This window comes from Monosiga brevicollis, genomic scaffold (genome assembly GCF_000002865.3).
Source record: "Monosiga brevicollis MX1 MONBRscaffold_28 genomic scaffold, whole genome shotgun sequence".
NCBI lineage: Eukaryota > Choanoflagellata > Craspedida > Salpingoecidae > Monosiga > Monosiga brevicollis.
In genome coordinates, this window is record NW_001865065.1 from 282,629 (window position 1) to 305,384 (window position 22,756).

Below are 22,756 nucleotides of genomic sequence, written 5' to 3' on the forward strand. Positions count from 1 at the left end.
CTGACAACATTGTGCTCGGTGGGGGTAAAAAACAAACGAGTTTCCAGACGGAAAGCTATCCCCAAACGCAGGAACGTTCCGAGCGTCTTGACAGAGCCTAGTTCCACAGAACTCCTCTTTCATGACATGTTCAAGCCCGGCCGTCGATATCACCACGTATCAATACATAAACTCGGCAAGCAAACATTATCATCACGACGTAAGCCAATCAAGAATCAACATAAACCTCGGCGCGTATATATCCCACTAGAAGGTGCAGCAGGAGCCTACGGATGGGTGTGCGCCCAACTCCTATCTTGTCCAAGCCTATGGTGTTGCATGCAACCGCTTCATTCCGTTTTTGCTTTCGTTTTTGCTTTCTTTTTTTTTGTTTTATTTTCCCAACGAGCGAGCTCCACGGCTGCCGTTTTGATCCACCGCTTCAATCGGTTGCGGATCAAGTGGTGTGCCGTCGTCCCTGTCCGCCGCCGCTGGTCCAACGAGGACCCGGTCGCCGGAAGTTCACAGAGTCAAGCGGCTTCACTCACACAGGCATTAGCACCTTGGCGCTCGAGCGCACAAGTGTGTCAAGCAGCAACCCCACCCCACACTCCACAATGGCAGTGCGGTCGGTGTTGGTGGCCCTGGTGGCTTTGATGGCCGCTGTGGCCATGGCCGAAGTGCCGCGCATCCGCGTCTCGCAAACCCAGTTCTCCATGGACGAGGGTATGGCGGTGCAAATCACGTTCTCCCTGACTCAGCCCTTCGTTTGCCCTCCCGATGAGGAATGTACCGTCACGGTGGCCCTCACCAATGCCCACCCGGACTCGCTCTACCTCGAGACGTGCCACGTCAAGTGGCAGCAACACGAATGGCACCAAGATCGTGTCATCCAAGTTCGTGCCACCGAAGACTTTGTGGACGACGCTGGTGCGTGTTTGTGTCCCCCCCCCCTGTTTCGGTTTGGATCCTTCCACACTCTTTTGCCAGCTTCTCACATCCTTTTTTGGACGGCTATTGAATGCAACATTTGCTCTTTTGCTCATGAACAGAGGAAACCTTCCTCCTCATCACCGAGCCTGCCGTCTCCAACTCCAAGTTTTACACCCAGTTCAACCCTGCTGATATTCAGTTTACCACCAAGCAGCGCCCCACCGCCGCCTGCTCCGCCACCGGCGATCCCCACTGTACGCTTCGTGTGCCTCACATCTCTCCCTGTCAACATTTGCCGAGTTCTTGCTGTGCATCCTTTTGCTCATGTCCATTCCACCGATGATGTTATGCCAACCTGTCCCCCCCCGCTCCTCGATCTGGCAGATCGCACCTTTGACGGTCGCTACTATCACATTCGCCCCAACGGCAAGGTCGTGTTTTACAAGTCAAAGGCCGAAAACCGTGTTTTTGAGGTGCAGACGGACATGTACCGCTTCAATGGTCGCCCCGCCGTCCAGTGTGGTCTTGCTGCGCGTGAGGGCAACGATGTCGTCGTTATTAGCTGGTGCGCCACCGGTCACAACATTGAATATCGCCTCTCCTGTGGATCGACCGAGTGCGATCAGGGCAAGTGGCCCCGCGTTGGCGTGACGAGCAGCTCCAATCCCACGTACACCATCGACTTTAAGTCTGGTGCCCAGGTCAAGTTTGACGTCCATTACTGGAGCGCCATCGGCCGCCGCTACATGAACCTGTACGTCAAGGCCCCCGGCGTGGATAAGGGTCTTACTGCTGGTGTATGTGGCAACAACGACAACAACAACAATAACGACGTTGCGGTTGGTCATGATCAGTGGATCGAGAACCTGGCCACCCTCAGCAGCGAGCAGCGCACCCTCGAAACCGACCTCTTCAACTGGTACCCGGACCGTAACAACCTGGAGACATCTCCATATTACGCTGATGCCGAGGCTTGCCCCGTGCCCGCGGATCCCTTTATCCGCCCCATCCTCAACCAACCCGACGTGGAGGACATTACCGACCTGCTCAAGGACAAGCGTGTCACCAACGACGACAACCTTCTGGAGGGACTCGACTTTAACCTTGACGATTTTGTCCTCGTCAACCCCAACCTGAATCGCGCCGAGGCCCTCCTTCGTTGCGAGACAATCCGATCCAGCCTCGTGGCCCAGGCCTGCGTCGATAAGTTCCCCAACCTGGATCTCCAACCCTTTATTGAGAATTGCGCAGAGGATCTCGTCGCCACGGGCGGTGACAACGAGTTTATTGAGGTGGCCGTCGCGGATTTGCAAGACGAATGCGCCGACCTCGGCAACCGAAACATGTCCACCTGGGAACTGGACAACAACGGCGAGCGCGTCCCCTCCAAGGACCTCCAAAATGTCATGTGCCCCACCTCCACGGAACAGCCCTGCTCTGGCAACGGCCAGTGCGTCGAGACCAAGTGCCACTGCAACGCGGGCTTCCTCGGCGCCGACTGCTCCGTCAACCCGAGCTTGCCCCCCGTCGTTGAGTCGGCGGATCGTCCTCTCTGCGATGGCCGTGGTCTGCTCGGCTGCGACATTGAGGTGGCGATCATCGGCTCCAACTTTTACTCGAACGGCTCCAACGTTCGCTGCATGTTTGGCGACCAAGTCACGTCCGGAACCGTCCTCGGCTCGGTGGAGGTGCGCTGCCGCCTGCCCACGAACCAGCACCGCTCGGCGCCTGCGCGCAGCGTTCCCCTTCGTGTGTCCACGGATGGTGGCCAAACCTACTCTGCCCTGAACCCGGCCGTCACCTACACCTGGTATGACTCTGTGTGTGAGATTTGCAACGCCACCAGCTGCTCCCCCAACCCAGCCTCGTGCTTTATTGATGGTCAATGCTACGTGGCCGAACATGCCCGCCCCGACAACGTCTGCCAGCGCTGCAAGCCCGCCTTGGCGCAAACGGCCTGGAGCTACGACCACTCGGCCAACACGGCATCATGCGGTCCCGTCTTTGCCGCTGGCTCGTACACGGGCCTCATTGTTGCCTCGGCCGTGGCTGACACTCTCCTCGTCACCGTCGATGCCACCAACCCCCTACTTCAGTCAGACCCGAGCCACGTCATCACCTACTCGATTCAGGAGGGCGACGACGCTGAGTACTTTAAGATCGACCCCACCAGCGGCGAGGTTCGCCTGACGCAGGACATTGTCGTGAGCGAGTCCTTTGCCCTTAGCTTCCGGGGTTACATGATTGTCGTCGCCACCGACGAGCAGGGCCAAACCGCCTACGTCCCCGTGCACGTGCGCCTCCTGGCCGCCAACGAGCAGCCCCTGTTCGCTCGCGATACGCTCAACTTTACCTTCCCCGAGTCCACGCAGCCCGGTTACACGATTGGTCAGATCACCGCCACCGATACGGACGCCTTCTCCAACCTCGAGTACGCTTTCATTGTGCAGGAGGCCGGCTTTGCGGGCGCCGTCACCGTGAACCGTACCACGGGCCAGGTCACGCTGAACCAGGCTCTCAACTACGAAGAGAAGAGTCACTACCGCTTTGAGCTTCAGGCCCGCGACGACGGCGGTGCTTCCGACTTTGTTGAGGTGCGCTTTTTCGTCACGGATGTCAACGAAGCCCCCACCGACATTCTGATCAACTCGACTCAAGTCCCGGAGAACGGCGTGGACGTTCTTGTCGGTGTCCTCTCTGCCGTGGACGAGGACTTTGTTGACAGCCACACCTTTACCGTCCTTGCTGGTGACTTTGCCGTTGCTGACGGCAAACTCTACACAACCAAAGCTTTTGACTACGAGAACCCCGCTGAGCGTCAGACCTCTGTGACCCTGCGCGCCACCGACAAGGGGGGCCTCACCTTTGACAAGACGCTGACCATCACCATCACCAACGTCAACGAGCCGCCCACCGACATCACGCTTGATCAGACCACCTTCGCGGAGACGCAGATGCGTCCCGGAGAGGATCTGGCCATCATTACCGTGACAGACCCGGATGTGAATGATGTCATTGCTTGTGCCCTGGTTGACGATGATGAGGGTCGTTTTGCCGTTCTGGGGCAAGTGCTGAAGCTCGTCAAGGCCTTCAACTACGAGGCCGCCGCCGCGCATGCCCTCACCATTGCCTGCTTTGATGAGGCAGGCGCACAGGTTGATCGCTCGTTTGTTATCACGGTCACGGACGAACAAGAGGCTCCCCAAAACATTGTTCTCAACCAAGTTGTTGTGGCTGAGGATGCTCCCGTGGGCACTAAGGTCGGTGTCATCACCGCCGAGGATCAAGACGCTGATGCTGGTGCCATGACCTTTGCCATGGCCGATCCTGAAGCGCCCTTTGAGCTCAAGAACACCCAGTGTGGTCTTGCTGCGGGCCGCATGGTGTGCAGCGTTGACGTCTTTACCACTGGGCCCCTGGACGCCGATCTTGATGGTGGAGTCATGTCCATCCTCGTCCGAGCCACCGACAACAACGACATGGCTGCCATGAAGGAGCTGCAGCTCAAGGTTGAGAATGTGAATGAACCTCCCTCGGGTCTCAACTGGGTTGGTCAGACTCCCACTGTGCGTGAGGATGCCGCTGACGGTGCCGTTGTCGGCCGTCTCGTGGTGGCCGATGAGGACGCCGTCAACGCCGAGAACTCACCTCGCTACACCTTTGAGCTGCTCAACACGGACGGCGTGTTTGGCTTCCGTACCACGTCCAACGCCGACGCCCGCCGCCGCAGCAGCAGCAACGCCAACCGCGTCGAAGCTTATGCCGCCGAGGTTGTGTTGCTGGACCACAGTCTGCTCAACGCCGAAACCATGCAGGGCTACATGCTCTCCGTCCGCGTCACGGACGAGGGCGGTCTGTCAGCGGCTTTGGACGCACCCATCACCATTGAGGACGAGCCCCTGCGCGTTGTGTTCAAGGCCACCAATCTGGCCGTGGCCGCGGTCGCAGAGAACGAGCCTGCGCAGACCGTTGTGGGACAACTTGCGGTTGCCGGCCTCAATGCCGGCCAGAGTGCCACCTCCTTTGCTTTGGCTAGTTCCTCTCACCATGCCGATGCGTTTGTGGTCCGCGGTCAAACGCTGCGCACCCTGCGTCCCATCGACGCCGAGTACGAGTTCACTTTGGCCAAGATCCTTGTGGCGTTTACGCTCAACACGGGCGAAACCAAGCAGAGCTACGTTGAAGTGGCCGTCACCGACGTGGCCGAGCCTGCCGCCTTTTACAAGACGCCCCATCTGCACTCGGGTTCACCCGACACGGACGTGCGCATCAACCAGACAAGCCCCGCCAACGACCTCATGTCCTTCTTTGCCCTCGACCCAGAAGGTGACGCTTTTACGTTGAGCGTCTCGAGCAACAATGACGCTTTGACCGATATTTTGAGCATTGATCAACAACCGGGCAGCCAGCAACACGTCCTCTCACTCTTGAGCGCCCCTACCCAGGCCAGCCTGCGCCCGGGCAACTACAAGGTGACGATCACAGCCAAGTCGTCTGACGGTTTGGAGTCTTCGCATCAGCTGACGCTCCGCGTGGCTGGCTCGGCTGATCCCGATGCCGCCCGCGACGCCTCCACCGGCACTGGCAGCAACAGCCAGGCTAGTACGGGCATGATTGGCGTTATTGTTGGTTGCGTGGCCGGTCTTCTCCTGGTCGTGCTCGTTGTTCTCGTTGTCCTGCGCCGCCGCCAGCGTCGCGTCACCATGGATGCCAAATCAACTTTCCAGCACAACGAGGCATTTGATAATCCCACATTTGTGGATGCCCAGCAGACGGTGGCCTTTGTGCCCGGCGTGTCTAACCCCCTTTATGAGTGGTATGCTCCCGATCTCACGCGCCAAGACGCCGCGGGCGAGCTCACCGATCGCCCCGATGGCGCCTTTGTCGTCCGCGACTCAAAGGCTACGCCCGGCTGGCACATTCTTGGCGTCAAGGCCGGCAATCAGGTCTTGCACGAGAAGATTCGCCGGGATGAGGAAGGCCTGTACGAGCTGGTCCCATCAAACAACGAACCCCAGCCCGCCTTTTACTCGCTGCCCGATTTGATTCACTACTATGGCAGTCAACGCGAGGAGGTGCCGTTTACTCTGGACTTTTCTGGCTTTAGCAACCCCATGTACGCAGTGGTTGCCACCTCAGCCGGCGAGTCTTCCAGCAATGGTCACTATGCTGCTGCCGGTCCTTGGATGCGGGATATGAACGCGCCCATGGTGCCCCTCAAGGAATCACAGATGCACGCTGTCCAGCAGCTGGCCGGTGGCGAGGACATTTACACCAATGCCCAGGAAGCCAACGAAGCCCTTTCCAGCACGCTGGCCTAATTCTGTGCGTTTGACTCTTGGTGGATTTAATGTCTGCGGGGCGCTTGGCCACGCCAGCTCAATGAGTTGGTCGAGCTGTAGTCTCCACTCTTATTTGATCGACGACGGTGGCAAATGCCGCCTGGATTTTGTGCCGTTTTCCTGTTTTCCTGTTTTTTTTTTTAGTTTTGAAGTTTTTAATCGTTTTCTGTGTGGGCTGCTCCTTCTGTGATGGAGCTTGTACTGCTCCTTTTTGTTTGAAGCCTTGTCACTTCTGTGCTTTGCGTCTGGCTTACGTTTTCTTTGCTCAACGCCGACTCCCCATGTCAAGGTGTGCTCTAGCCAAGCTAACGCGCAGCGCGGATTGCCCGCCTTGGCCCACCTTTCTTTGTTTGCTCGCGTGCCGTGTTGTTGCTGCTCCGACTTTTTTCCCGCTCAGTTTCTTGATAGCTCTTTGCCAGGGAGTCTGGCGAAAGATGGTGGTTGTTCAAGTGCACAAGCGTGCTAAAATTGATGCTATCTCGGGAAGCTGCGCTCGAACGAATGGATGCCAGACTTGGTTATGGTTGCTTTCAATTGTGTTGGTACAGCTGAAGTTTATAAATTGCGCTCGGCGCTTAATCGTGCAAGGAAACGGAAATAAAGGAGGAACCTGGACCGGCTTATTCTGCCGAGTTGCTTTGCAGTTCACGCAAAAGCTCATGGATGTGCTCCAACACATCAGGACGCTCGCATTCCTGTGCAAGGTAGACTTGTTCCGCGTGCTGTAGAGTCTTGAGGGCTTCTGGATCTTTTTGCAAATACAGCGCCCAGCCAAAGAGGTACCAAACCTAGGTATCAGCGCGGGAAGAGTGAGTACCCATGGGTGAGGCCAGGAAGTCGATGACATGAAAAGCGCACCTGCATAATTTGCTCATCTTCCTCCAGGAGGTGCGCCGCCACTTCGACCGCAAGTTGATATTGCTCCATCTCAATCAGAAGCTTGCAGGTGTTGATGCGCAACTCATAGGGTGGAATGGCAGCAGGGGCAGCGGCATCGTCGTCGACATCCATGGCTTCACCCGCACCCTGCTGATCAGCGTCACCGTTCAGAGGGTACCACCACACGGCCAGGGAGCGATTTAGTAGCTCCCATGCCTGGTCTGGCTGCGACATGCTCATGTGAATTGAGCTCAGCGTCTAAGAACAGTTAGTTGAGAAACAATCATGCCACACCAGGGGGAGCAATTTGAGTTGGTGGCGGCGTGTCCTGTACGGGACAAGGCGGGTGAAAAGGGAAAAAAATACAAGCATACTAAACAGACCTGTAATGCTTCAATGTTGGTTGGGTCATAAGCTAGTGCCTTGTCCATGAGAGCCAAACAAGTATCCTGGGCCTCGTCTTCCTCACACAAGTCGGTGAGATAGACTTCTGCCAGAGAGCAAAAGGCCGCAGAAATGTCCTCGTGCAGTCCTTTGATCTCCTCTGGATCAGCGCCTGGCTTGCTTGCCACCTGACAGGTTGCGGAACAACGGGCTGAGTCAAGGCCTTTTCCTGACTCGATTAGGCAGAACAGGCATCCAATGCAAGTGAAGACGCACGTTGGCTTCGTATTCAGCCATGAGCTGAATGCCCGCAGACAGCATATCCGCAGCCTCTTGACCCGAGGACAGCTAGAGCAGATGTCATCCGATCGCAGAAAGAAAAAAAAAATCAGCACTCGGGGTGACACTCTGCCGCAGGAGAATCGGTGACTGCGTCGAACTTTAATAAGCCTTTACCTGGCCCAGGTACATGTACTTGCTCCAGCCATTGTGCGGCTCAATTTCGACGCATTTGCGCAAATCAGCATAGGCTTCCGCTGCATGATCAAGGCTGAGGTTGATGACAGCCCGAAACTCAAGCGCCTAAAGAAGTGGGAGGAAGGGCTAGGCATGAGCTGCTTCGCAGAAACTTGCTCCCAGGAGCCGTTTCGCGAGGACGAAAAGATGAGGCCGGGAAGATTCACCTCGGTGTTGAGCGGGTCCTGCGCCAACGCACGCGTTACAAATTGAAGTGCCACATCTGGATTGGTTGACTGCAAAGACTCAGCCTACGGCCCAGTACGGAGGAGGTCGATGGTGAGTGGATGCACCATCAAGCGAGGCGCCTTGCTTCTTATGTACCTGAGAAAGAAGGGCGTCAATGCTGTGTTGTGGCTCATGAACTTGGGCACCGCGCATCTCCTGCTCGGCACGGCGCGCTGATGCTCGCTCCTTGAAAGCCTGCTTTGGGTCACCTGGCCCACGTGTCAAACGGATCAGACAACAACCGTCACAAGCAAGGAGGCTCGGGACATATCACGCTCGCCAAGGCACCACCACGATTCTGAAAAACAAACAATGCATGTGCGTTGTCCATGGCCATAGCATGACGTACGTCGTGAGCTGCCTTTGCCCTTGGCCCGACCGCCACCGCCACCGCGCTCTGCCATCTTGATGGATCAAAAAAGTTGAAAAAAAAAAAAGAAAAAAGAAAAAAAGAAAACGCAAGGCGAACGTGATTGCGTTGTTGTAAAACACTGTTGTAAACGCTTGTTCAACACCGCTTCGGCAGTAGCTTACATGCATGCATGCAGGTTGGTCGAGAGCAAGGGCACGACCCGGAAATGATCCTACGGTGCGTGACTCTCGACTCATGGATTGGGCAGGTCTGTCCCAAAAAGGCTAGCAGGAGTTGAATCGTGTCACATCCTTACGTGATTGTGGGCTGTAGCCAAGCCAAAAGATGGTTGAAAGCTGGTCGCTGGGGCGCGGTGACATTCCACTGCTTGTGGGGTGCCAAGACACGGCGGGGAGGGGCAAGTCGACATGAGATCCGGTGCTCGTTGAGCTTCATGGTGCGCCTTGGGCATTAACCAAGCTGCCCGGGCCACGGTCAGTTGGTGTACCGGTCGAGTCAGCCGTCGAGCGCCGACCGATCAAGCGACCACGCAATCTGGCCGACGGCGACGACTACCCCAGCCCCAAATATGACGAGTAGCACATTGGTGGGTCAGCCAAGCCGGCTGCTGCTGCTGCTGCTGCTGCTTTCAACAGGACTCTTGGCTGTTGGTCATGCTCAAAGTACCACCACACTGCCCCTCTCAGAGGGGTTTCCCGGCGCATGTACCGCGCGGTGTTCGTCTTACGAGGCGTCTGCGCCATCTGCCCTGGCCTGCCAAGCAGCCTGCACCCAGCCGACGACCTGTCTCACAACCTGTGACGAAGCCTATGAGCACGGCACAAACGTGCATACAGCATGTTTTGATGGCTGTGCGCTTGGACGCTGCACCTCCGCCTGTGAGGAGGCCAACTGCACCCTTGTCCATCAAGCATGGTCTTGCCCCGCCCAAGCCGGCAGCACCGGGCTTCCCTCCACTACTTCCAAGGCGACCAACTCGAGCACCGCTTTCGAGCTGCAGGATTACGGTGCGCTCTGAGCACGTCCGCTGTCTCATTGTATCCCATTGCTCGCTCATCCTCATCCCGTTGTGTGACACCCGTATTTAGTCTTAATCGTCGCCCTGGTGCTGTCCGTCGTCTTGTTGGGTGCCATTGTCGCCATGATCATTCTTTTTTGCCAACATCGACAACGGCAAGACTCTTCCTTGGAGAAGAATAACGATGACGTGGAAGCCGCCAAGGATGGCGCCGCATATCCATCCAAAGCTGCGTCGTCCAATTGTAACGTGTCAGCGGCTGGCATAGGACTCGCTTCGCTGGCCGCGCTCGAAAGCCAGCTGGAGCTGCTGCAACCTCGACATAGCAATGCTTTGCCACGACGTTCAAAAGCTGGGATTAGCGCCGGGGTCAAGCCACGGGCCATACCTCGACGCGGAAAGCTTGCCCAGCATGCTCTCGTGGCCGCCGAGGAGGGAGACGTGTCCCCCGCAACTTCCCACACCGAGCCCGAGCTGGTGGGCGGTGGCTTTATTGACGATGAAGCCGTCTCCGCCCTCTATTCACGGCCCACCCCACGTCGTCAACGCATCGTGTATGCCTCTCTTGCACAACTCCGGGCCCGGCCCAGCTCTGCCGGTAGCATGCGCATCATTGGTTCAAACGACGAGCAGTCTGCATGCGAATACGCTGACGTTGACTTTCAGCGCACAGCAGAGCTGGCAGACGCCATCGACGCCATTCCCGAGCGGCGTGCCCCACCCCACCCCGGCACTCGACTGTCGACGGCAGCAACCACAACTACAACATGACCGGACACGCAGGCCCTGCAGAATTGTAAATTTCCTGGTTGTCGCCTGGAGCGTGAAAGCCTCCGTTGTACACAGCTGCTTTAATTTGACTGCTTGCTTGCTCTTGTGGCACCAAAGGACGGCGACACTCCCCCAGGGGTGCAGCCCTTCTGAATCGAAACAACCAGATACAAAGCCTCCAGGTACTGTTGCAGCACCTTCCGGGCAGATGGCCGAACCAAGTCAAGACACACTCACACACACACACACACACGCACACGCACACACACACACACACACACACACACACACACACACACACACACACACCATCATTTACACACAAATTGTCAGACTTTTGAACCATTTCACGCTTTCCACGTGTCGAACGACGAGGGAGGTGACGGCGAGAATTTGGCAGCGTGTGCAGAACGGCATTGGCGTGTTACTACGAGGCACCACAGTTGTTATATCGTGATTGAACATCACGGCAATATACGACTCTCGGGAGTTGAGCAACTGGCACGGTCGACGTTGGGTGGGGTGCGCAGGCTGAGCGACTTCACCACGCACAAGTCCGCACTCGACACTTGATCATGTCTCAAAACGATGCGTTTCACATGCTCACGGCGGGCCTTCGCGTCCGTCGGCCAGCCTCAAGCACCGGCATGGTAGGATAAAGTGTGACCAGCCACCTGCACTGATTTATGGGAACAGAGTGTGCGCGTCTCATCCTCTGCACATTTCTGGCGTTCAGGCTGCACAGCGAGGCAAAAAGTCGTCCATGTTCACCCTTGACACTACAACGGCTGACACAGAGTACGTCCGGCCAACGCCTTTGGTCTCTCAACGAACGTTTGCGCCGTATTTGTGGTGTATTCACTACGCCTCGCGCCATCACAGCTCTTCCCAAGAGGACGTTGCCGCATTGCGTAAGCGCCACCGCATTCATGTGCGTGGCAGCGACGTCCCCGCACCTGTCACGAGCTTTGCCCAACTGGGAAAGCCTGCTGCGGGCCCTGCTGCCAGCTCAGGGCTGCTCCAGGCACTGACTGAGTTTTTCAAGGAACCCAGTCCCATCCAGGTCAGTCGGTCTTGATTTGGCGGACGCCCACATCTCAATTTACCTGATAATTTGGCCGATGCTGTGCACGTTTTACAGATGCAAGCTATTCCAGCGCTTCTGTCCAACCGCGATGTTGTTGGCGTCGCTCCTACTGGTCCGTCCTCACCGTGATGCCATGGTCCGGCTGTTTTTCTTGTTTCGTGTACAGCCCAACACCTCTAACTCTTTGGTTTGCTTTTCATGCAGGCTCCGGTAAAACCCTGGCCTTTGCAGTACCCATGATGCAGCTCTTGCAGGCCCCAAAGGAGGAAGGCTTCCGCTGTTGTATTTTGGCTCCCACTCGAGAACTGGCAGCTCAGGTGCGATCGTGACTCCTTCTTTGCCCAAGTGTACTCGTGGTGTGCTGACAAGCTGCTTCTACTTTACATGCGCTCTTTTTGCTCGGTCAGATCAAGCGCGAACTGGATCTGCTCAACACCCACTTGCACTTGAAGATTAGCCTTCTCACCAAGGCCCGGGCCGCTTCAGGCAGCCTGACGTCAAGCAAAAAACATGGTTGGTGGCCTGGTTGCCCCAAAATGATCCCGGTCTGTCCAAAGGTTTTGCTCAAGCTCACTTGGTGTATGCGTGCTCGCCCAGACATCTTGGTGGCCACCCCCATGCGTTTGGTACATGCTTTGCAGCACAAATTGGTGGATTTGAGCGCCGTGCGCTGGCTTGTTGTTGATGAGGCCGATCGGCTCTTCGAAAATGGCTTTGAACAGCAGGTATCCTCGCCCCGTCCCCGGCTCTCTGGTCCCGGCCCGCCACCCATCAACCCCAACTGATTGCCTGGCGTGTGTTGGTGCCCGGTGCGTTAGATCGATGAGGTGATTGCTGCCTGTTCTCACAAAAAGCGCCGCATTGCTCTCTTCAGTGCCACCATGGTTCGTTATTGCTGTCACGAATGACCCTCGATACACTTGCCGTGCACTGCTTTGTGTGTCTGACTCATATGACGTGCTTGCCCTCTAGCCTGAACGTGTCGAGACGTTGGCCCAGACAGTACTGCATGATTACGTCCGGTAGGTCTTGGGTCACCCCGCCTCGAGTTTCCACCTCAACGTCTTGCTCAAAGCGGTTTGTACCCTCCATTGACCTGTAGCATTGTCGTGGGTGCGGCAAACGCTGCCAACCAGGACGTTGAACAAGAGTTGAAGTTTGTGGGCAGTGAAGAAGGCAAAATGACTGCCATTCGTCAGATGCTGCAGGTTTGCGTCTCGTCATCTTTCATGGTGCCTTCTGACCGAAAGCTTCCCTGCCAGTATCTTGGAACAGCGCTTGACTCATGTCTTTCTTTGCGTGTCCCCCTCGTGCAGACGGGCCTGCAGCCACCCGTACTCATTTTCGTGCAGTCCAAGTCGCGAGCGCAGCAGTTGTTTGAGGAGCTGGTGTACGAAAATGTCAACGTCGACGTGATCCACGCTGACCGCACACAGCAGCAGCGCGATGAAGTTGTCAAGCGCTTCCGTGAAGGCCAAGTTTGGGTTCTTATTTGTACCGACCTCATGGGCCGTGGTGTTGATTTCAAGGTCAGTGTTCAACTGTTCTCGTCAGAAATCCCACTTGCTGTTTCGCTCATCCTCCCTGCACGGACACAGGCGGTTAATGTCGTCATCAACTATGACTTTCCCCCCAACGCCACTGAATACATCCATCGTGTTGGTACGTGACTTTGTGTTCAAGTCCATCCCGTGACCTTTCGATGTGTCCTGTTTCGCTTTGCGCTTGCTCACCACATGCTAATACAGGTCGTACCGGTCGTGCTGGCCATCGGGGCCGTGCCGTGACATTTTTTACCGTTGATGACCGACCCATGCTGCGCAAGTACGTTGTGATGGTTTGCACTGACATCGATGTCGACACCGCCGCCATGCGTCAGCGAAGCAAGGCTTAAACGTTCTGCCTCTCATTCACGGACTTTTTCTGCAGCATTGCCAACGTGGTCAAAGCGTCTGGATCGGAAGTGCCAGAGTGGATGCTCAAGCTCAAGAAAACGGAAAAGTTGGTCTTTCGATCCATTTGTAGTTTCCGTGCGATATTGATTGTCCGTCTTGTCAAGTGCTGTTGGGGTGTTTTTCTGACCCGTGTTGCGCTGGATTGTTTGCGGTCGTGGTAAAGGCAACGGTCCCGTCAGATTGAGCGTGCGCCAGTCAGCAGCAATCCCAACGTCCAGGCTGCCGACAAGAAGACCAAGGCCAAGCGGGCGCAAAAGTACGTTGCCACGGCCTCCCCATGTTGGTCATGAGGCATGAGGGTTATTTTGCATTGTTTCACATTGACTTGGCTGATTGACTCTGACTCGTCTTGACATAGGGCGAGCGATGCCGGTGCCGCGCCTCCGAAGAAGGGAAAGCATCGCTCTACGACACGGGGCAGCACCAAGGGGGCGTCCGCCTAGGCGACTACCGTGCCTCACAGCTTTAAATTTTACCTCCCTTTGCCGCTACAATCGAGTGCTTTAGAAAAGTACCGACATACGACTTTAAACTTGAAATTTCGTGGCAAACAAAGTCAATCAGGAGAGATGAAAGACAAGCTGGCTGGCTGCTCAGCTATTGGGGGCTGTACCATCCGTCTGATGTCGCAGCGCCTGCAGCTTGAGCTGGAGAATCCGCTTTTTGCGCACTTGTACCTGTTCTCGCAGTGCATCTACAGATGCTTGAAGTGCCTCTTGCGGCTTGGAACGTTTTGCTTCGGGCGGTGTACCCGTGCGTGTTGGAACAGACTCGGGACGAGTGGTAGCACGGTGGACTGGGCTACGTTGTCGCGCTCGTAAAGCTGAGACGGTGGTGGTACCGGACTGATTGGTGCTGCGCAGATCTGCGATAGCCGCCCGGGCCATGGCTCGGACGTGCGGGGGCGTTGCCATACCGTCTTCATGCTCCACATCAGGCTCAGGACTGTCCCAGCGACTGCGCTGTCGAGGCTCAGCACCGTACGGATCCATCTGGTCCTCCTCGCTGCTGACCTGATGGTCGAGGCGAGACCGAGAGCGGTGTTCGGATGAGCTGGTACCTGCCCAGTCAGACCGTGCATGACGACGACGAGCGCGACGGGCGCGCTGAATGCCCTGGCGCTCCTCGTCACTGTCAATTGATTCATGATCAGAGAGGGTATCAAGACCGTCGAGGCCGCGCGGGACGTCGCGCGAGGTCTGGTGACCCCATCCGGCGGGATTGAGGCGCGACTTGCGACGTCGGCGCTCGGCCATGGTGCTTCGATGTTCATCTGCGGCCTGAGCTGCAAGTTCGGCCCGGTGAGCTTCTGCATCAACATGTGAGTGCTGACGTAGCACGTCTTGCACAAGATGCAGGTAGCGACGGGCATCGCGGTGGCGAGTGTGGGAGGGGGGTTCATAGCGTGCGTGTTGGTCGTAAGCAATCATGTCCAGGGGTGATTGGGCAAAGGCCACAAACTCGTGAAGAAAATGGTCGGTATGACGAAACAAGAACGGCTCCAGCATGGGATGTACCAGCGCGGTGCTGCGAAAATCGACGCGCTGTAACAGGGACTGCACATAGTTTAGGACAAAGGCTGCGTTGTGAGGCCCCACAAGGACTCGCAGCTCCCGTTCCAACCAGGGTGTGACACGTCGCAGTGCATCAGGGTGCGAAAACGATGCTGGGCCAATATCGCGAAGGCGGCGCTGCAGTGTGGGGTCGTACTCTGGTTGGACCCGTAAACGAGCTGCGTACACGGCCTGTCGACGCTGTTCGGCTGCAGCTACACGTGGGCGCAGCGGGCGATCAGATCGAGTGCGAGCTGCAGCACGGCGGGAAGATTGCCACCGACTGTAAGCACTATCAATGCGCCCAGAAGGCCTGGATTTGCTGGCTGCAGGCGTGGGCAGCCGATAACAGTCAAAGAGGTCGGCTGAGCGAATATTATGCAGAATGGCGCCAAAAGGCTTTTTGCACAAGGGGCAGCTCGGGTTGACTTCAGACCACAGCCGAATGCACTCAAAGCAGAAAGCATGGAAGCATTGATCAGTCAGTGCACGATCCGTCATCTCCGTCAAGCAGATGGGGCAAGCCTCCAGCTCGGGCTCGTCTGCTTCTGCTTCCGACTCGGGCTTTTCTGGTATCGGTTGAGGCTCGTATGTTTGGGTGGCTTCAGATGTAGGTTGATGCGAGGCCATGGCGGGTGCTGCTGCAGCCTCCTCCATCCCTTTGAGTGCTGGTATGTGATAATTGGTTGCAACAGTATCGCTCGGCTCGGGTTCGGGATGAACGACTGCATTGTCGTCGGTGAGCGCGGCATCGTCGACGCGCGGCATCGTCGCCGACATAACGGTCTCAAAACCGAGCAGATTAATCGAGCACGATAGGTCCTACCGCCTGCTATTCAACACGATCCGACGGCACATATCACCATGTTCGGTACCCATCGCTTCAGCCACGTCCACCAGAAAAAAAACCAAGAGGCGCACACGAGGCGCTGCCGGATTCAACTCCAGCCTCAAGCAAAGAAAGTGAAAAAATAAAAATAAAATGACGAAAGCAGTGACCTTTGTAACAACTGATAGGTTTCATCTGACATTTTATATTGTGCAACAGGTGTGTAAAACAGGTGTTGTTGTTGGATGTTGCGTCTGCTCGAGCGGTCCAGTCCAGACCATCGCGCTGGTCTCTCTCTCCTCTCTCTCTCTCTCTCTCTCTCTCTCTCTCTCTTCTCCTCTCTCTCCCTCTCTCTCTCTCTCTCTCTCTCTCTCTCTCTCTTTGTGGCTCGCACCCTTGCTCGGCTGGGAGAGGTCTGCTTTGAACGATCGTGCAAGGCCGGTTGATTGTAATGGGATCTGGATCGCCAGTGTGTTCAGACTTTAGAGTTGTAAACTGTTGTCGGTCGCACACAGACAGGCTCGTGTCTCACCTCGACGCATCATCAACGATTGGGTTCTTTGAACATAGAGCGGGCCCTTTTCACTGTGAAACGTCCCAGTCAGCACCGGCAACGGGGTATGTATCCCTGACTGTGTGTGTCGCATCCGCCCCAGTATTTTATGTTGCCATCTTTGCTCTCATATCCATGCTTGTTGCTTGCCGATATCTGCTGGCCCGACAGTTTGCCCCTCTCACGCGCCTGACATTGACTGACCAAGCGTCCTGCGCCAAGGTGATGAAGCTGGGCGAGATGTACATTTTTTTTGGTGTCGCAGCGCAACCAATGGCCTGGGTCACTTTGCCTTCGTGACATGCATTTGTCTCACTGACCTCCACTTGACTCCCTGCTTTCCCTCTCGCAGTTTCCAGAGTCTGACGTGCACAGCCGTGTCGACACCCTCAACCCCCTTGCCATGGCCTCCGGTGGCAAGCCCAGTTGGGGTCTTGATCTCTGGGTTCGTTCTGGTGCTTCCCGATTGCGAACATTGACCCGTGCATGGCCTGATCATGTCACCTCACCTTTGCCCAGGACCAAGAAAAGACCATCTTCGAGCGCGTGGACCATGGCATTGAGTTTTTTAACAACTGCCGCCATCTGATCCAAGCTCAAGCCGCCCTCGAGGCTCACTATGCCAAAGAACTTCAGTGTGTTCCATTCTGCCCATCTGCTCCAAGCCTGCAGCCTGACACTCAGAGCCATCTTTTTTTTTTTCTTTCTTTCGTAGGAAGCTCATTAAGCAATATGGTGACCTTAAGCAAGACTGTGGTGGTGAAGAAAGGTATGTCGACTTGCAAGAAGGCTTGGCGCTCGAGAGACCAAGCAAGGCTCATGCTGCTTCATCCTTGTGACATGGCGATGTGGACAGCTCCATGATGAAGGCCTGGCGCACGGTACTTGAGCAGCTCGATGCCATTGGCAAGCAGCACGAACTGCGGGCCGAGGATCTCAACACGCAGGTTGGCCTTGCGTTGAGTGCCTGTTTCGTCCAGAGAATCCTTTCCCGTCTGCTCTTTTTAACCAGCCCACCCTCTTTTGCAGTGTGCGGACAAAATGAAGATCGTGGTCAGCGAGCACCGAAACACTCGCAAGACAGTGGCCAGTGAACTCTCAAAAGCCTCGGTTGGTCTGCCCATCTGAGAACACGTACTGTCAACCACTTCGCCGCCGATACGGGGTATTCAATCCCGACACACTTACGCCTGGTTTTCGAACCGTACCTTGTCGTCAGAAAAAACTATCTTCTGCACGCGGCAAGTATGAAGCAGTTCGCAAGGACTACGAACGCCGTCAGCGCGACGCCATTGCAGCAAAAAACAAGCTCGAGCAAGCTGAAGACGAGTCAAAAATGACAGAGGCCAAGATTATGAAGGTTTGTGTCACCCCAACGCATGGTTGGCTTCAGTTGCCTGAATTTCAAGCTTACAATCAGTTGTGCTGGGGCAGCTGAAAGACGACATGGACAAAGCGCACCGGGAGTGTGGCACTGCAAAGGAGAACCACGAGCTCTCAGTCGTTGAGTTTAATCTCGCCCAAAAGCAATTTTACCAAGACGAGCAAGCCCGGCTCTTTGACGTGTGTAAAAGTTTGGCTCATTCGCTTCGGCAGCAGTTTGTTGTGGCAGCAGTTTGTTGTCTCTAGCGCTGACCGCACGTGCGCTCGATTCGCTCCTTGGTCATTGCAGCGCCTCCAGGAGAGCGACTTGCAGCGAACTACAGAGCAAGTTGATTTTCTTCGTGTAGGTCCAATTGTCAAACCTGTTCTTTTTTTTGTTTTGTTTTGTTTTGTTTTGTGTTTGTTGTTGACCCACAGGCCGCATTTTGAGTTTGAAAGTACATGCTAACCTGAACTATTGCATCAAATCAGCTGTATACCAAAGCCCTCCGCTGCTCTCTGCCCATCATGACCAGCTGCATTGACACGATGGATCTCGAGCTGCAAGCAGTGGACGCGGTCAGTAGTTCACGGTGCTGTCCGCTTCCGAGCCGACGGTGGCATGCTACTTTGCTCACTCTCGGCCTGTAATTGTACTGCAGTCGTCAGACGTGCATCTTTTCTGTGCCAATATGAAGTCTGGCATTGAGATTCCTGGCGACATTGATGCTTCCGCAGCCGTGAGTGCCGCTGAACCTGGCCTGACCATGGGGCGCTCTCTTTCGGTGGTGCTGCATGAAGTTTGCTGTTGGCAGGCCTCTTTTGTTGACACATCAAACCTTCTTGTGATTTTAGAAAATTGCGGCCACGGCGGGTGTGACTGTGCAGCAGGTCAACCAGCGTCGTGTCCTGAAGCACAAACTGTTCAAAACCACGAGTCGCAAGAAAGTGCGTGGCCACCGACTCAAATTTGTTTGCCCTTCGTTGATGCGGTTTGCTCACTGTTCAACACGGACATGACGATGGTCGCGCATCGCAGGATGCAATCCGTGATGACTTTGGCCATCTGCCACCGGAGCAGCGACGCAAGGCTATTCAGAAAAAGGTGAGTGGTGGGCCGCCTGTGCTGTCGGGCACTCTTGGGCGCTGCTAATTCCATTGTGGCACATTTTGTATAGATCTCCGAGTTGCAGGAACAACATGACAAGGCCGAGAAGAGCATCATGGCCACGCAAAAGACAATTGACCTATACCGTGACCAGCCCCAGTTTGGTGACGCCAAAACAATTGCTGCCGCCGAGGGTGAAATATCCGGATTGGAGAAGGAGCGCGAAAAGCTGGCGGTATGCCTTGTGCAAGGGCCAGTTTGGATGATCGCCCCGATATTTTGCACTGGCTGGTTGCGCCCTCACTTGCATCGCCACGCGCAGAACGAGCTATACAAGTTTCAGCTGTATCTATGCACCATTGACAAAAGCGAGCCCCCAGTGCCTCCCACGGGTACGTTGTTTCGATGTTGGGGGCAGGAAGATCAAGGGAGACATTGCTGCGTTTGTTGTATCAAAATTGCGACCTTTCACACTTGCTCACTTGAATTCTTGCGTGTGTGCAGGCTACAAGGAGGTCACGGCCATGCTGGTTGGTCACCGTCATGACAGTTGAAGCTCCTGCTTTTCCTTTGTTGTTCTTACGTGTTTGCTCGTGTCCCGTGTCTTTGGTTGAACAGGGGGATGAGGATAATATCTCTGTCATGAGCCACGTATGTACCTACCCAATGGTCGATCTTTTTTTTTTGGCATGCTGACTCGCTTATCCCAGGAAGTGGCATCTCACTTGCTGTGCACACATCGATGGCACGAACGTGTAGGATAGCTACGCTTCGGGGCATAGCCACAACCCATTCCCTTCGCCCGCTCAAGCCAGTCCGAGCGCTGCAGCCGCCGCACCAGACGCCAACTCTTTTGCTGTTCGTTGTTTTTGCACCACCGCCCAATGCTCGAAACACGGGTCTTGCCCTGACGCCAGGTTATCCACTCGACCTCTAGGCCCCTGTTTCGCAACAGGCGGAGGGTGACGATGAGGATGACTTTGACAACTGGAGTGATGAAGATGAGGGCCAGGTCATGGCCGACCCGCTGGCCGAATCCACTGCCGCCGATCCAGCTCCTCCCCCGGCTGCGCCGGCTGTTGATGCTGTACGTTTGAACCGCTGCCTCAGTGCGGTGACAAACTTGCTACTCGGTGGCACCGAGACACGCTGACAACCTCTTTTTTTTTTTTTTTTTTTTTTTTTTGGTGGTTTTCTTTTTCTTTTTTTTCCTTTTTTTTTCTTGTCAATTCTTAGGTACCCACGGTTGGGACAGCACGAGCTCTCTACGACTTTCCCGGCACAAACCCTGGTGAAATGGCCATGCAGGCCAACGAGGAGTTGCAGGTTGTCGCATTAGATGATGGCTCCGGCTGGGTTCGTGTGCTCAAGAACGGGGCTCAAGGCTACTGTCCGGCCTCCTACATTGAGATGACCTCCTCTGACTCTTGAGTATCCCCGCCAAGTTTGCAACAGAACACAAACACGGCATTCTGAGCTGCCACGATGGCAGTCTCGCGACTTGTGCTGATGATTGCTTTTGTTGTGTTGGCTTGCCGTCCTGCGCACCGCTATTATTTGCAAATGGGGTGTTTGTTTGTTTGTTGGTTTTTTTTTTTTTTTGGACAATTATTGCCTGTTGTTGTCGTTACTGTGGTCCCCCTGAGACCTGACCTAGTCGCGCGCATGTGGCCAGCAAGCACCGTAAAGTTCTTTTTTTCTTTGTCGTGAGGCTCACGCCTATACAGTCTGTTATTGGCTTGCTGACCCAGGAAATTGATTCTTGACCATGCAAATTGATGCAGTGAATACAATTGCAAGTGACTGGTGACTAGAGATCACCAAAAACGCCTCAAGCCATCAAACGCAGCACGCGAGAAAATCTCTTGCACAAGCGATTACATGCGGTCGAGGCGCATGTCGGCTTGACGCTGACCCTTGGACAGCAGTTCGCGAAAGTCGGACATGATTGAGTTTTCGCGCTTGGCACGCTCTTCCTGGTGGCGAATGGCCACGGTTCGACGGGCGTCGGCATCCAAAATCTGGTTCTCCTTTCGCAAACGCACGGCTTCCATGCGTCGGTTCCTGTGATCAACGATCCCAGAACAAGCAGACCGTGAGCGGTGCTTGAACATTGCAGAATGAAAAACACGAGTAGAAGGAGAAACGCGAGCAAACAGGAGCAAAACGAACCTGCTGCCCGACATGATAAAACCTTGGTCCTCAAAGGTGGCAATCTCGTCTGACGTCAAACCGATTTCACCACGACGCGGAATACGCTTGCCTTCTTCAATGTATGCCAACATGTTTTCACCCTCGCCCGCCAAAAGCGCACCACCGAGATCGCGACGCTTGAGTTGTGCTTTGGTAAATGGCTCTGGGCCAATCACCTCGTCTTCACTCTCGTCTGAATAATCGTCGTGGTCGTCCGCCGGTACCACGGCCTTTGCACTTGCCTCTGCACCAATTGCACACGGAGAATAGACCGTTGGATCAGCGAGAGAACGGTGGGACGGCAACAACAGTGAAGTACACCTGAACATCCGCAGACGACAAGGAGCTTCTGCGCCTGACATCGGGCACAGAGCGGCAGCACTCGTGAATTTCATACCTGGTTCAACCCACTCATCCTCAGAAGCTGAGCGACTATCTGAGCTATCTGAGCTGTCACGACGGCGTCTTGACTTTTTCGACTTTTTCGACTTTTTCGACCGCTTTTCCTTCTTATGCTTCTTCTTGTCACGCTTGCGCTGCCGACGCTCCGCCTCGACTTCGCTGTCTGAATCATCGCTGGAATACACATGGTGCCGACCTACGAAAAAAAGCAAATGTGTAGTCAAAGTAACGGCAGCACCTCGCATGGCTCTCATGAGCTCATGGGCAAGGACCGGGCACGTCGAAAACGTACGGCGACGGTCGTCTTCACTGTCATCATCAATCTTTTCTGGGGGGGTTGGGGAAGGGGCCCATACGCCCGTCACAATTTTTTCTGCTAGCTCAGCCCGCTTAAGGCGGCGCTGCTCGAGAAACGCTTCATCCACTACAAGCACGCGCAGCAAGCCAGTGAGAAGTTCGTGTAGATGAAGATGCAGGCGCCCAGCCAACCTACCGTCACCTCGACGACCGCCGCCGCCACCTCCACGCCCACGAAACTCGGAAGGTGGGCCACTGTGGTAGGATTCGCGGCGCGGTTCAGCACCTCGACGCCGGTCGTCGTCATAAGGCCGACGATCCCGACCGTAGTCGCGGCGGTCTCGGTCGTCGCGGCGGTCTCGGTCATCGCGGCGGTCTCGGTCGTCGCGGCGGTCTCGGTCATCGCGGCGATATCGGTCATCGCGACGGTCTCGGCTATATTCCCGTCGCTCATGGTCACGACTACGGCCTCGGTCACGACTGTCACGACGACCCGCCTCGCGACGGTCGTCATCCAACCCCGGCGGCATATTGTCCACGCTCGACCCCGTGGTTACAAGCACCCACAAACGTGTTCTAACCAGCACTTCCGCACCCCCGCCAAAGCCCTTGCGTCGGCCGAAGCGGAGATCAAGTGTCGCTCCAAACAGGAGCCACAACAGTCACGAGCGTGAGAACGAGTGAGAGAGAGAGAGAGAGAGAGAGAGAGAGAGAGAGAGAGAGAGAGAGAGAGAGAGAGAGAGAGAGAGAGAGAGAGAGAGAGAGAGAGTTGACGACTGTCGACGTCGCCCTCAAAAAAAAAAAAATAAATAAAATAAAATCGTTCAGAGAGTGTACTAGCGCAAGGAGAAGCGAGAGAGGGAAAGCAAACACCTTCTAAAAGAGTACAAAAGATTAAGCTTTATAGTGAGAATCAGAGATGGCGCGACAAACAAACGCCAGAACCAGAGAGAACGTCAGCGCTGTGCGTGACCATGAATACATGTAAAGTGAG

General features: G+C 55.5%; 6 protein-coding genes across 6 annotated transcripts; 4 read left to right on the forward strand and 2 right to left on the reverse strand.

The window, feature by feature from the left end:
• Positions 1-596: 596 nt before the first annotated feature.
• MBCDH12 (uncharacterized protein) lies at positions 597-6,233 on the forward strand (the record flags this gene model as incomplete). The annotated part of the gene is made up of 3 exons (XM_001749098.1): positions 597-909; positions 1,032-1,166; positions 1,297-6,233. The coding sequence occupies 3 exons, from the start codon at positions 597-599 to the stop codon at positions 6,231-6,233; spliced, it is 5,385 nt and encodes a 1,794-aa protein (XP_001749150.1).
• Positions 6,234-6,799: 566 nt separating this feature from the next.
• MONBRDRAFT_33988 (uncharacterized protein) lies at positions 6,800-8,666 on the reverse strand. Its single transcript, XM_001749181.1, has 8 exons — positions 8,611-8,666; positions 8,358-8,470; positions 8,201-8,284; positions 7,974-8,099; positions 7,794-7,865; positions 7,517-7,705; positions 7,113-7,391; positions 6,800-7,042 (listed from the first exon to the last, which is right to left on the reverse strand). The coding sequence occupies exons 1-8, from the start codon at positions 8,663-8,665 to the stop codon at positions 6,875-6,877; spliced, it is 1,086 nt and encodes a 361-aa protein (XP_001749233.1). The 5' UTR covers position 8,666; the 3' UTR covers positions 6,800-6,874.
• Positions 8,667-9,202: 536 nt separating this feature from the next.
• Positions 9,203-10,423, forward strand: MONBRDRAFT_11341 (uncharacterized protein; the record flags this gene model as incomplete). The annotated part of the gene is made up of 2 exons (XM_001749099.1): positions 9,203-9,641; positions 9,723-10,423. 2 exons carry the CDS (start codon positions 9,203-9,205, stop codon positions 10,421-10,423), a joined length of 1,140 nt encoding a protein of 379 aa, XP_001749151.1.
• Positions 10,424-10,769: 346 nt separating this feature from the next.
• MONBRDRAFT_33989 (uncharacterized protein) lies at positions 10,770-13,978 on the forward strand. Its single transcript, XM_001749100.1, has 15 exons — positions 10,770-11,073; positions 11,160-11,221; positions 11,306-11,486; positions 11,565-11,622; positions 11,715-11,827; positions 11,918-12,235; positions 12,329-12,394; positions 12,483-12,532; positions 12,613-12,718; positions 12,827-13,039; positions 13,109-13,172; positions 13,259-13,334; positions 13,440-13,511; positions 13,629-13,721; positions 13,824-13,978. The coding sequence occupies exons 1-15, from the start codon at positions 10,999-11,001 to the stop codon at positions 13,906-13,908; spliced, it is 1,632 nt and encodes a 543-aa protein (XP_001749152.1). The 5' UTR covers positions 10,770-10,998; the 3' UTR covers positions 13,909-13,978.
• A 2,114-nt stretch (positions 13,979-16,092) lies between these two features.
• MONBRDRAFT_33990 (uncharacterized protein) lies at positions 16,093-20,641 on the forward strand (the record flags this gene model as incomplete). Its single annotated transcript, XM_001749101.1, has 20 exons — positions 16,093-16,260; positions 16,363-16,465; positions 16,760-16,845; positions 16,920-17,035; positions 17,116-17,169; positions 17,257-17,347; positions 17,430-17,510; positions 17,620-17,760; positions 17,835-17,963; positions 18,255-18,341; positions 18,425-18,502; positions 18,618-18,710; positions 18,802-18,867; positions 18,941-19,105; positions 19,193-19,262; positions 19,375-19,400; positions 19,489-19,521; positions 19,630-19,728; positions 19,808-19,957; positions 20,107-20,641. 20 exons carry the CDS (start codon positions 16,093-16,095, stop codon positions 20,299-20,301), a joined length of 2,031 nt encoding a protein of 676 aa, XP_001749153.1. The 3' UTR covers positions 20,302-20,641.
• Positions 20,642-20,747: 106 nt separating this feature from the next.
• MONBRDRAFT_33991 (uncharacterized protein) lies at positions 20,748-22,746 on the reverse strand (the record flags this gene model as incomplete). Its single annotated transcript, XM_001749182.1, has 7 exons — positions 20,748-20,934; positions 21,043-21,307; positions 21,461-21,661; positions 21,758-21,889; positions 21,955-22,259; positions 22,344-22,552; positions 22,696-22,746. The coding sequence occupies 7 exons, from the start codon at positions 22,744-22,746 to the stop codon at positions 20,748-20,750; spliced, it is 1,350 nt and encodes a 449-aa protein (XP_001749234.1).
• Between the last annotated feature and the right edge of the window lie 10 nt (positions 22,747-22,756).

Excerpts from the sequence above, each read along its gene's own strand:
- MONBRDRAFT_33988 (XM_001749181.1), bottom strand. The coding sequence starts at position 8,665 with ATGGCAGAGCGCGGTGGCGGTGGCGGTCGGGCCAAGGGCAAAGGCAGC. Across the intron at positions 8,100-8,200 it reads AGGACCCGCTCAACACCGAG|GCGCTTGAGTTTCGGGCTGT; the intron begins GTGAATCTTCCC and ends CCACTTCTTTAG. Across the intron at positions 7,866-7,973 it reads AGTACATGTACCTGGGCCAG|CTGTCCTCGGGTCAAGAGGC; the intron begins GTAAAGGCTTAT and ends CATCTGCTCTAG.
- MONBRDRAFT_33989 (XM_001749100.1), top strand. The coding sequence starts at position 10,999 with ATGTCTCAAAACGATGCGTTTCACATGCTCACGGCGGGCCTTCGCGTC. Across the intron at positions 11,487-11,564 it reads AGGAACCCAGTCCCATCCAG|ATGCAAGCTATTCCAGCGCT; the intron begins GTCAGTCGGTCT and ends CACGTTTTACAG. Across the intron at positions 13,040-13,108 it reads GCCGTGGTGTTGATTTCAAG|GCGGTTAATGTCGTCATCAA; the intron begins GTCAGTGTTCAA and ends GCACGGACACAG.